Source organism: Engraulis encrasicolus, chromosome 3 (assembly GCF_034702125.1).
Source record: "Engraulis encrasicolus isolate BLACKSEA-1 chromosome 3, IST_EnEncr_1.0, whole genome shotgun sequence".
In the NCBI taxonomy this organism is placed as follows: Eukaryota; Metazoa; Chordata; class Actinopteri; order Clupeiformes; family Engraulidae; genus Engraulis; species Engraulis encrasicolus.
Window position 1 is genome coordinate 34742822 of NC_085859.1, and position 12421 is coordinate 34755242.

Consider the following 12421-nt stretch of genomic DNA (forward strand, 5'->3'; position numbering starts at 1 on the left):
ACTCGTGTATTTAATATGTTGACCACCAACCAACTTATGAGAAATTATGAACAGCTACGAGAGGTGTCGGTAACACTTAACTGGACGCCGGCATCATACGCATGTCATAACACTGTCAAAACGCAGTCATGCATGTGTCATGAACATAATGTCAAAATCTTAAACATTTCATGACTGTCATTAAGTGACATTCGGTTATGGTAAAGACAGTCCTAACAATATCAACTTTTCATGACCATAAAACAATTATGACATTGACACCGTGTCACATCATGACTCATCATCCATGACTGTGTCATGACACCGTTTTGACACTATTATGGCACTTTTATATCATAAGCTACGTATGACACCAGCCTCAAGTAAAGTGTAACCGAGGTGTCCATATCCCATGTCAAGTAGGCCTATGCAGAAATGTTGTGGTACCTTGATCAGCATAAAGAAGAAAAATCAGCACTCACAAGCTACGTCTCATTATTTATATTATTTATTACTATTTACTATAGTATTTATTCAGAAATAACCACCATGTCCACAAGCAGACACGTTTCGGCTCTTAAGTCAACATCAGTGTGTGGTGACCCCAACGTGTCAAGGCTATTGCTTTAAAGCTGTCACTCTGCCTACACTCTTAAAACACATGTGTTGAAAATAACACAACTTGTGTTGTTTCTTAACACATCTCTATGTCCAGATTGGGACAACAGAACTTTTGTTGATTTTAACACATTGGGTGTGTTACTACATTCAACACAACTTTTGTGTTACTATTATCAACAGGTTTTTGTGTTAATGTATAGGCTATTCAACACAACTTTTGTGTAACTGTCCACATGTTTTTGTGTTACTTTATTTTAAATCAATACATGTTATTTAAGTCATGCATTTCACCTGTTCCTACTTACATAAATTCAGGGGAAAAAATACAAACAAATTAGAGATTACATATTGACAATCATTTTATTATTCAAATGACATATTTAAGAATGGTCAATACATTGAATGGCAAAAAAAAACAAAAAACATTTCACAACATTTGCTGCAAGATAATTAAATTGTTTAACATTTCATAACATTTGCAGCAAGATAATTGCATTGTTAAACTTTACATTTTTGTCTCATATATAAAACCAAAACTTTCCTCATAGCACAGCATCAATGAAAGTCTATACAAGTTTGTATCTTAGTATTATGTGCTTTTCAGAATCACGATGCGTAAACAAATCAAGAGGTAAAACATATGCGATATTTTTTAGATTAACCATTTCAAACTCATTTGTCTTCTCCACAACGTAAGAGTGAAGATGATCGTCAAAATATTTAACAGTAATTATTTGGAGAAAAAAGAGTGCATCAACACTTTCAGAAACGGGAACTATGTATGTAATTTGTCCAAAGAGCCGCTCACCATTCAAGTCATTGTTTAACGCGATTACACCACCAGTTTTGAAAGAATGCCCAAACATCTCAACACTGCTGCACAAATTAACTCTACTGCAGATACTTATGTCTTGTCCAAAGCTTTTCATGCACTCAGTAAACTGCTCATGTTTCACAAGACTCCCTACCATAACTTGAAAGGTATTGGGCACTTTCAGTTTTTTGTCAAGAGGTTCGCCAAATTTCCAATCAAACATGCTCTTAATTTGATTCTTAAATGCTAGGGTCTTAGAAATGTTAATGAAATTGCAAACGACATGTGCATGTTTTTTCAATGGATTATGTTTCCCCTCGAACCTCATGCACCATAATTTTACAAGGGGTCCAAATTTAAACATCAATCGCCAGTAATGAATCATAAAGTGGTGCTTAGGAATAATATTTCTCTCGGGATAAATACTTTTAAACAAGCGATGGTGATCAATAGTCAATTGTTTCAAAAGAATAGCCATTCCTTTTGTTACAACCGGGGCAAAAGCTATATCACAAATATCCCTAAGCATTACATATAGCTTCCAATGTTGACTGTCATGACTCACAAAATCTCCAATAAGCATAGGTAGAAATATCAGAAGACACCACATTTGACTGGCAGTTTGTTTCACAGGATTGTCTGCTGTCCTCAAATTAATTATGACATTAGGTTTATTCTTTTCATTACTATAACCATAGTCTGTGCTTACAATCCTGTCATTAAACTGCTCTAGAGTAAAGAGCTCCTCCACATAAATAAACTGCTGCAACATTAACTTAATTTCTAGAGGAGCAACCCCTTCTAGTAGATCGTGCATCACATCTACACCCACATGTTCAGTGATGTGAAAGTATTTGAGTGTATTCAGGCAAGAATCCTCCTTAACACCAGTAGCAGCTGGGTTTTTTTCACTAACATGCAGCTGATAATTGTCTTTGTTGCGCATCTCAAGCCTGTCATCGTCAAATTCTTGTTGTGCCATTTGCTTATCAACCATGCAATATCGACAGAATCGATTTGCCGAAAAACTCTCCACAAACCCCCCGAGTGTATGACACGCAAGGTTGTCTGCAGTCAGAATGCATACAGTTCCAAATAGAGTAGTAATCTGACCCCCGATTTCTACCTCAATGCCTTTAGTTTCAAGAAATCTCAAATCATCTAGCAAAGGCTCAAAGATCTTTTTTAAGCCATATGTGTCCTTATCAATCGAATTGAAAAGAAGACACAGATGAATGTTGTTCAGGGCTGAATTATACTCGGATGGCAAGTTTCGTATACAAAAATAGACAGCTCCCATCTTGTGAATTTTTGTTTTGGACCCTAATGGATTAGTAGTTTCAAAATCGTCAAAGTACAACTGAATTTGAAGAGCATTGGGTTGATTCTTGTACAATTCATGTCTTTTGAAAACTAAACCATCAGAATAATCATGCATTTTGTCATCATATCTGTTATTACTTTGTCTGTAGACTCTTTCAAAATGTTCACAGCTGAAAAGAAATTTCACAGTATCAATGACTGAGATATACTGACAAGTATCAGCTGCAAGGGTTTGGCTAAACTTTCCCTGTCTTCGCGTTGTTTCAGCCCTATGACCCAAAAAAATTTCCTTTGCCTCGACTATAGACAGATTATCAGTGAAATACTTTGACATTTTGTAAGTACTATCCACTTCCTCAAACATATTCCTAGCACTTTCAAAATTTTGCATTAAACTCTGAACAGGTTGATCATTTAGTGGTATAGAATACATGTTCAGCATATCAACTGTTTGTTGTTGTAAAGAAGAGAGAGTTTCATCAATTAGATCACTGGCAATGGAAATGTGTTTCTGAACATCAGACTGAGTAGCATTAGATGCAGAGTATGTTTTTGCAACAAAAACTCCAACACATTTTTTTAGATAGTCTTTGTCATCCAATAAAGTCTCAACACTTTCTTCGTTATGGTCTGTCTCGTTTTCTGAATTAGTTGGTGCAGTTGGTGCACTTGAATTAGTTGGTGCAGTTGGTGTACTTGAAGTGCTAGGTAAATTAGAGGCATAGTCATGTAGTTCTAAATCAACTAAATTACTGTGTGAGTGACACCTCTTTAAGTGTTTAGAGTAAGAGCCGAAATTGTTGTATGTTCTTGGGCAATTTTCCTGACTGCATGTTAATGTGTAATCCTGGCTGTCACAGAACGCATGGACATGCTTAAGATGATATATGAGCCTCCGTACATCTTTAGAAACCAGCTTCTTGCACACTGGACATATATACATGATTTCAATTTAAAGCACCTGAAGCTTGGCAACAAGCTCCACAATTTTGGCTCTCTTCCCACCAGATATTTGCAAGCCATACACGTGCTCCATGAATCCAAACACTGACGCCAGCTGAATTGGATAGGCAAGATTGCAGATCCAATACAGTTTAAAAAGTTTATCTAGGCAGCAAGCTAGACTTTCGTCTTGAAGAGGAATTGCCACAGCATCGTTTGAGGCCACTATGACATATTGGGCTCCTGTGTTGGGGTATCCCAGGCTCACCAAGCGTGGTTGATTGGTGGTTTGTTGATTTGACGAATCACAGACCGTGCCACTGGTTTGAAGAAGTGACGTGATGCTGGTTCCCATCTGCAAAATGAACAGTGCAGATAGAACAGATATTAGTGATGCAGCTATGCCAGCAGTAGCATGACTCTCGCCAGATCCTCCTGAATTTACGCTCAGCTTCAGCATACTCCCAAACCAAAATGAAGTTAGGATTGCTGGGTGTACGGAGATGTGACTTAGTGGAAATTGTGAAGTGAAGTGGTTAGATCTTTATTGTGTATATTTCTTTTATTCTTCTGATGTTCCTGTTGTTCATCGCAAACAAACTACAGGAAAACTACTGGTAACTATATTTCCAATTCAAGACTTACTGGCTTTATCTCCAACATGTAGGCCATTGCCGCCTTTACACTGCATTTGGTCCACCCTTTACTCCGTCCTGATGCAGTAGGGGGGAGATACTGGACGAGCATCCTGAGGGCTCTGAAGCTACTTGATTCTGCACAAAAAGGAAGACAGCAACATGCCAAGCATATAAGGAGTTTTTTTCAAACCAGTGTTTTTCCACCTTTTTTGAACCAAGGCACTTGAGGTTCAGAGTCCATGTTACATAGTTGTTACTATAAGCTTTTTAACATTGAATAATGGCATAATAGGCCTATTATAACATCTTGAGTAGGAATCAAATGAAGAGAAAGATTTCACACCAATTCTTGGGTTGCAGTTACGTCAGAATGCCCCTTCACTGGAGCGCGCGAATTTGAAATGGTGGACAACCCCGGCTTGGAGCCATTGAAACCCATTCAAAAGTACATTTTTTTAATGTTCGTCCACCAGCAGCTGTAGATCGCCACCAGGGGCAGCACAATGACGTCAACTGCAACCCAAGAATACCTGCAAATTGTTAGTCATAATTTCAAATTAGCCATTTTACCAGCACTCTCATCCTCTGTGTAGTCTTCTTTCTTCTCAAGGCACGCGAGTTTCAGAAGCTTTGGGACGATGGTGGGTTCCCATTTGCGGAGGAAGGCATCTGCTTTGTCTGGAAACATCCTCGCGAACTCGCTGTCAATCTAGAACATTTACACACACACACACACACACACACACACACACACACACACACACCATTATTAGTTGTCCAATACACAGTGTACAGGTCATCCTTGGCAGTGTTTTTTTTAAAATATGTTTTTAGGGCTTTTAGTCGGATATGACAGTCTGAGATGGTGACAGGAAGCGAGTGGGGCGGAGAGACGGGGTGGGATCGGGAAATGGACGCAGACAGCGAATGGAACCCGGGTCGCCGGCACGTTAAACGAGTGCCCTAACATGAGTCATGGTAGGGCCGTGATTGCATGTCTTAAAACTCACCAGATAGGGCATGTCGATGAAGCGTGGGTAGTGTTCCACAATCTCTGCCAGAGTGGGTGATTGACTAGAAATCCAGTATCTTCGGTGTGTGTAGGTTTTGTCCATTCCCATCTTTATCGATGACCGATTTTCGGGAGTAGGCTTCATCCTCTTAATTACAGTGATCCATTCTTTCACAGACTCATCGCTTTCCACAACTTCCTCCAGTCTAACCAAGACTTCAGATGATCCTCCCCGTCTGCGGTAACGCCGCTGGTCATCCCTCAGACTCCGCCGGATATTTCTTAGTTTGTCTTCCAGAAAGCCAGAGTGGCTTACAGGATCGTAGAAATGTTCCTAGAGTGCAAAAACACAATATAAAAAGCATGTATGGTTGTTATAAAGGAACAGAATACAATACAAAGAGGGCAGTATGGTCATACATGACGCAGAGAGACCAAAAGAATAAATCAGTCAGACGAAGAAAGGCTAGCATGGAGGTGAACTAAAAGGTATTGTATGCAAATGCATTGCAATCAGGACATGTTGGACAGAACAGTGGACCAGATGAATCAAAGTGGCAGGTAGTAAAGTAACATGGGAGAGGTAATTAAAACCCAACAAGTACACACACACAACTACAGTACACAACTTCAGTACACACACACACACACAACTACATTATGTCCCTTTTCACAATTAGGAAAATGTACTCACATATCCTTCGTTTTCCTCTTCCATTTTTATTTGTAGCGCTGGAAACAGTGTAACGATGGCTCTTGCAAGTAATTGTTTGTCAGCACTGTTGGGGTAACTGAAAGCACCAGAAAACAAGGACATGACCAACATGTATAACTTTTACTCTCCATAGTGCTGTAATATTACATAACATTAGGCAGACGCTTTTATCCAAAGAGAAGTACAATAGAGGTCATATGCACAGCAAGTAACACTTGCAAATAAAAGATGCACAGGAAATATTCACTATAATAGAAATTATAGATGCACAGGAAATACACACTATAATATACACTATTGGGATTTTTCCCCCCCTTGATCAACTTACAACCCCCCCCACACACACACAAAAAGTTACTTACAATCCCTTTTTCTCAACCAGGTAGCTGATCGTGGTTGTCACCAATACTCGTCGCCATTTCTCAGTCAAAGTCCCGTGCTCCTCGTAGAAGGCCAATATCCGGGGGTCTTTTGTTTGAAGAAAATTCTTTACTGCCTCACAATCAAGCTCGCAGGCTGAAATCTATGAGAGCATAAATGGTAGTCATGTAGACCTTTCATGCACGCCATTCCACCAATGGAATATGCTTTGTCTTGGTGAATATTGGTTGTTAATCTAGCACATACCTGCTGGCCACTTGGAACAGCTACATTCTGCGTCACCTTCAAAAGGAAACAAGAATTTAATTCCTGAGAATTTAAGAGTTTGTGAAAAATGCAAACAGCAGTTGATTGACTTAACATGTAACATTTGATAGCCACTGACAAATTGAATGGTTAAGGGTCACAGCAAATAGACCAGTAAATTAGCAGTGAATTGTAGTAGTGAAGTCTGAGAAACAGAATTGGTATACATACCGCAAATACATTTTCTGCTGCAGCCCCAGATGTATTCAGCTGTTCAGCCTACAAGATTGAAGACATTCTTTCAAATATTTGAAACACTTAGAAGCTTTCACATATGAGCAAAAATGCTGAGCCACAGGTCTGAGATCACTTAAATGGCTGAAAGGGACCAGGTATGAAACACCCTTGAAAAGGACTATGTTGGTTCATTTAAAGGGGAATAGGCCTAGGTGTGAAAATGCCCTTAATGTGGATGCATGTAAATAAGTACACTTTATGACACGTACCAATACTGAGGTTCCACTCGATCTGAAGAATACTTGGAGCTTGTCCTTGTCTTCAACACTGTCAGTAGAGTCTGTGTCTATGAATTCGTTGAAGTCTGTATCGAACTTCATAACCCTGTAGCAATCTGGGCTGTCTGTTCCTGTGGTTGGAGCGCATGCATCGACAACCTCTTGTAGTGATCTCAACCGAAGAACTTTTTTGCTTATTTCCTTCTCGTCCATGAAGACGGTGACTAACAATTTCGGGGGATCCATTAGTACAGCAGCTGAAACAGAGAAAAGAAATCAGTTATGTTGGGATTATATCACACATTTGCATACCGGTAAATATTAATGTGAACTAAACATCAATTTTCAATGGTAAGACTACCTCTTAACACATATGCACACTTTTATATTCATTTTGTCCATCTGTGTGGAGGAGGTACAGCAGGCCCATAAGGCAAACTAAGCTTATAGGCCTGCTTGATAAGTGCACAGCTGGAGTGACTAAATGTTACAGTGTCTAGGCTACATTTCTAAAAACCAATACAAATATGTCATTGTTTCAGCTCAAATCAAGTAATTTATTTACCAGTGTGCAAATAATATATGCAAAGAAAATGGGGGTGGGTGGGGGGATCAAATGGTCTTTGGTCATAATATCTCTAACTGAAAACTAAAACCCCTTCTGAACACTTATTTTGTCTTAAATTTATTTTGCATTGAAAGTATCCCATCTCTTTTTCAAACATCCCACCCACTGTCACCGTCCTGGTATCGAATATTTTTTCTATAACGTGGAAATTACGAAGTGTTGCTTTCCATCACCCTGCTGTTGCCATACCGACACTGAACAAAGCAGCAGCACGATACTTATTTGCTTTCGACGACAGTCTAGATTTTACCAACACTACGGCGCAGTAGCCCTATCCCATATCATAGCCAAGTCGCCTAATTCCGCCCGTACCCCAATTCCGCCCGCCTACTTATAAGTGATGATAGTTAATGTATGTATCCACTGTATAAGTCAGGAATGGATATCGGCATGATACAGAGTTTGTATGCTTACAAATTGAGACTGTGATGACATTTAAAACCGAGTCAAACGGTCATAAACAGCATTGTAATGAAGGGTGTCGTAATGGCAGCATGGAACTTTAGTTTCACGACGACATTCTGGCTAAAACTCGCCTTTGGCCGCTTCCCTGTGTCGATCAGGACCAAAATTATTCAACCGTTTCCACAGTAACGACCAAACTAATCACAGTTCCTGCATCGGTAAAGCCAGGACTACAAGTGTGAACGAAATCAGCACAATAGCATGAAGGAATAATAAACAATGACGGAAATACCGACGTGACCTGAAATCAAGCCTGAATTGGGAGCCTTTCGCCAGTGAATTGTGCTGAAACTAGATTTTGGACATGCTGGACGTTATCGCCAAATTACGATAGAAAGGGCTACCAATGTTAGCTAATATTGCTCATTACCTCATCTAAGCTTACACAGTTGCCGCTACCCACAAATATACGACAGCATAATTAAATAGTATTTGAAATAGTGACATTATCACGTTTTCAGTGAAGTGATCAGTGAAGTGGGCGGAATTTGGCGACCTTAAGTTAAGATATCTTGTCAGTGTAAACGAAACATTCATGAATAAGCACCTTCTTATTTTCCCTTTGTTTGCAATCTCCCTCCTCAGACAACGACCGGGAGTATGAACAGTTAACCGTGACAGATTGGCTAATTCTCTCACCTCCAGCACTAACTCATTTGGGCGCGAAACATTATGAAAAACATACATGTCATGTACAACCACGACAAGCTACAATTTGAACGAATAACCAACTTACCACACTTGATGGATTGGCACACTTTTTAAATACTACCCGTTGGTACATGGCATTTTGCAACACTTTCGCAGTCTAACTGCTATCGAGCCAATACAGAAACCCAAAAGCTGCAATCCATTCCTGACTGCTACCCTGCCTGTTAGCAATAGCATACTGATCAAGTTCGCTAGTAGTCCAGGGGCTAACGTTAGCACGTTGGTAACGTCCGTTAAAGTAACCAAATTGGACAGTCTAGATTTTACACTTGTCAGATAAGACTACAAATCCAACGTTCACAACCCACTGGCCATATCACTTATATTGTGGTATACTGTCACTGTGACCGAAAACATTCAGGAACAGGCACCTTCTTCTTTTGACTGTATTTGGTGTCCACTGGTCCAAAGGGACTACTGCTGTTAACGATATTTGAGGACTATTATTTGATAACTGATTGTCAAATGTGGATTGCGATTAAATACGGCTACGTTTTTTGTGAATCCGCTAATAAGTACATATTATTCTATATTTGAAAACATTAACTTACCTCAGTGACTCAGCCGAGGCGTCCCTTGAATGCAACAGCTACCAGAGAGGAACGAGCCTGGCAACGGCTGACGGGTGATGAGTGACTCCTGGTGGCGAATTTTAACAAATGCGCTCGCGCTGACATGCAAACGCTTTGATTGGCCAAAAGCAGCTACACATTGTTGTGTTGGTTATTTGTGCACTTTCTGTGTTAAAAATCTCTGAAATATAACACAACTTTTGTTGAAACTACCCTTACACAAGAAATGTGTTGACTTCCAACACATGTGTCTTAAGAGTGTAATCTAGTGTCCCTGCACCAGCCTCCGCAGGTCAATTAAAAACATGCGGGAGCTCCACAGGTATGTGTGGGCGCGTGTCCAATCTTTGCCTCGCAGAAACAGACAGTTCATGGCAAAAGCAATGTTGTTCATAAGGAATTACAAGCATCTCAACTCCAAATCTCCTCAGACAAACGTTTCTGTTACGTAGCAGTTGGTTACAAATCATTTTGAGCATGAAAACATCAAAGAGAAACCGATGTTTCATTCATTTCAAGCTATACACGCCTTTAAAACGTACACTCTGGGGCGGGTGCATAGGACTAGCCGTGCACACGGACATGGTCAGTGTGAAAGGACAAGTAGAACACACTGCCCGAGACTGCCATCTTCTCGCTGCTGCCACACCACACCACGCCACGCCCTGGTGTGTAACCAGCCTTAGACAGAAAGATGTAAAGATTACAAAAGGACATGGAAAATATCTTGCTCCATAAAATGCATACAGCAAAAGAGAGTGCTTGATCCCTTCCGAGCCTTACTGTCACTCAGCACAGAGCTATTCGTCCTCATTTAGTGCCATTAGGCACACTCTCCCACACATGTAATCTGCTGTGACAATGCTCCCTCCTCAGTCTAATGATTCTCATAACGCCATGCAAATTAGAGTCCGTGTGAGACACACAAGGCTGCCGATCGTACCGAATTAGATTACCACACTTATCTGTTTCCCCTTTTCCTTGTCTTCTTCTTCTTCTTCTCCATCATTAGTTTCACTGTCTTCCTGTCACGCCCCTCCATACTGCACGACACAAGACTCCCCATTCCTACCCACCCCTATCTGATACTACACCCCCCCAAAAAGGATTAATTTTCTAATTGCTTTCAGAAGTCAGAAGCCAGAAATGTCATGTGTGCCAGTCAGACTCCCAACTGTCATGAAACAGGCGATGGGCTGGTGCCTGGTTGCTCTGTGAGCCTCTCTTTCCACGAAATAGCAAGATCCACAGATTGCATTGTGTTTTTCAATATGAGCGACAACTACGAGGTCTGATCTTTTCACATCATCAAGTACCTCATCGTACAGTATGTCAATGCACATACGAACAGGAGGCATGTGTATTTATGCACAAGTCAAAATGCAGTGTGCCCGCAATTTGTTTTTTTGGGATACTTTTATTCAAACCAAATTACATTACAGGACTACAGCCCCTATAGCAATGTTGAGGTGGGTACATACAGTAGCTGAAGTAGCCTGGCAAGTGAAACTATAACATCAAAAGTTTAGTCTAGCACCGCATGGTTCAGAAAGCTAAGGGCTGTGGGTGAGGCCACACATCCTTGTTCAAACTGCTTCTGCATGCTCCTTTATTTTCCCCCAGTGGTCAATAAAGTTACTCTACTCTATGACCAATCAGGGCACCAGTGACTAATCCGTTGCAAAGATTCAAACTGAGGGGAAAACCAGGGGGTCAGGATTTGGCTGCTTAGCTTCGCCAATTAGCAAGGCACTTCCTCGTTGCCATTTTCAGCAATTCACGTCATATCCGGGACCACTTCGCTCATGATGATTGGTGGGTGCACAGCACATGAACGAGTTTAGGTCTATATAGTAGACGGGGAGGAACGGTAGCCTACCATGCACCCCCCCCACAACAAAACGCCATATGATTTTTTTTGATCGTCAAGATGTCCTGAATAAGAATTTGAGTGGTAACAGTAATATAACTCACTCCCACTATTCTTTTTCACATCATATTGTATATGACCCCAGAATGCTCAATGCATTCTAGTAGTACACTGCCAAGTCCTCTAAAGCCATGATTCAGTTGGTTATCATAGCTTATGATATACCATATGAAAGCTTGGAGTCTGCAGTATACATATATAAAACTGTATTTAGTGTAACTTTTTGCATAGCAACGGTTGCTAGGCAAAGCATCTTCCTTAACAACCAGCATCAGTGACACAGTTCCTCTGTGATTACATTGCGCTATGATGTCTGGATCTAGACCACTTTTCCAAGGTTCAACATGACTTGTTTAAACCTCCAAGATGTCCTTAATAAGAATTTGAGTGGTAACAGTAATATAACTCATTCCTACTATACTCTTGTACATCATATTGTATATGACTCCAGTACGCTCTACACGTTTTAGTTCTATGTAGTAGTGAACTGCCAAGGCCTCTACAGCCATTTTGCAGTTGGTTATCATAGCTTGTTATGTACCATATGAAAGCTTGGAGTGTGTAGTTTATGAGTATTACATATGTATAGTGTAGGCCTATGACATTTGGGAAGATATACTTGGTTTATGATATGATGTCTGAGAGCTCTGGGTTTTTTTAATTCTTTAAATGACTCCCTTCCACAATGTTAGCCAATTATGATATATTCAAATATTGTAGTTTTTTAATTATTTAAAGGGTTTTGAGAATTAATTAGCGCATCATAATCAGAAATGGGATTTATCCGCCCTCCAAAACTGCTTTGAAATAACTGACTGTGATATTTTTAAACAAGTTGCCACCAACAACAACCAAATAGACATCGAGGAGTATAAAGATACAGTCACATCCTACATCACCAAATGCATAGACGACGTCACAGACACAAA

General features: G+C 40.2%; 1 protein-coding gene across 2 annotated transcripts; it reads right to left on the reverse strand.

The window, feature by feature from the left end:
- Positions 1-941: 941 nt before the first annotated feature.
- Positions 942-9800, reverse strand: LOC134446038 (uncharacterized). 2 transcript variants are annotated; one of them, XM_063195265.1, is made up of 10 exons: positions 9542-9800; positions 7178-7443; positions 6903-6950; positions 6672-6707; positions 6407-6567; positions 6024-6120; positions 5328-5663; positions 4888-5026; positions 4325-4452; positions 942-4034 (listed from the first exon to the last, which is right to left on the reverse strand). In XM_063195265.1, exons 2-10 carry the CDS (start codon positions 7430-7432, stop codon positions 3690-3692), a joined length of 1545 nt encoding a protein of 514 aa, XP_063051335.1. In that variant the 5' UTR covers positions 7433-7443; positions 9542-9800; the 3' UTR covers positions 942-3689. The 2 variants fall into 2 exon arrangements, with proteins under 2 accessions (XP_063051335.1, XP_063051336.1); XM_063195266.1 differs by lacking the exon at positions 9542-9800 and having other exon boundaries at positions 7178-9494.
- Between the last annotated feature and the right edge of the window lie 2621 nt (positions 9801-12421).

What these genes read in the sequence shown, in the direction of transcription:
- LOC134446038 (XM_063195265.1), bottom strand. Translation starts at nt 7,432, where the DNA reads ATGGATCCCCCGAAATTGTTAGTCACCGTCTTCATGGACGAGAAGGAA. An exon ending in TCATCGACATGCCCTATCTG is followed by an intron (nt 5,027 to 5,327) that starts GTGAGTTTTAAG and finishes TAAATGTTCTAG; the next exon opens with ATTGACAGCGAGTTCGCGAG. An exon ending in ACATGTTGGAGATAAAGCCA is followed by an intron (nt 4,035 to 4,324) that starts GTAAGTCTTGAA and finishes TTCATTTTGCAG; the next exon opens with ATGGGAACCAGCATCACGTC.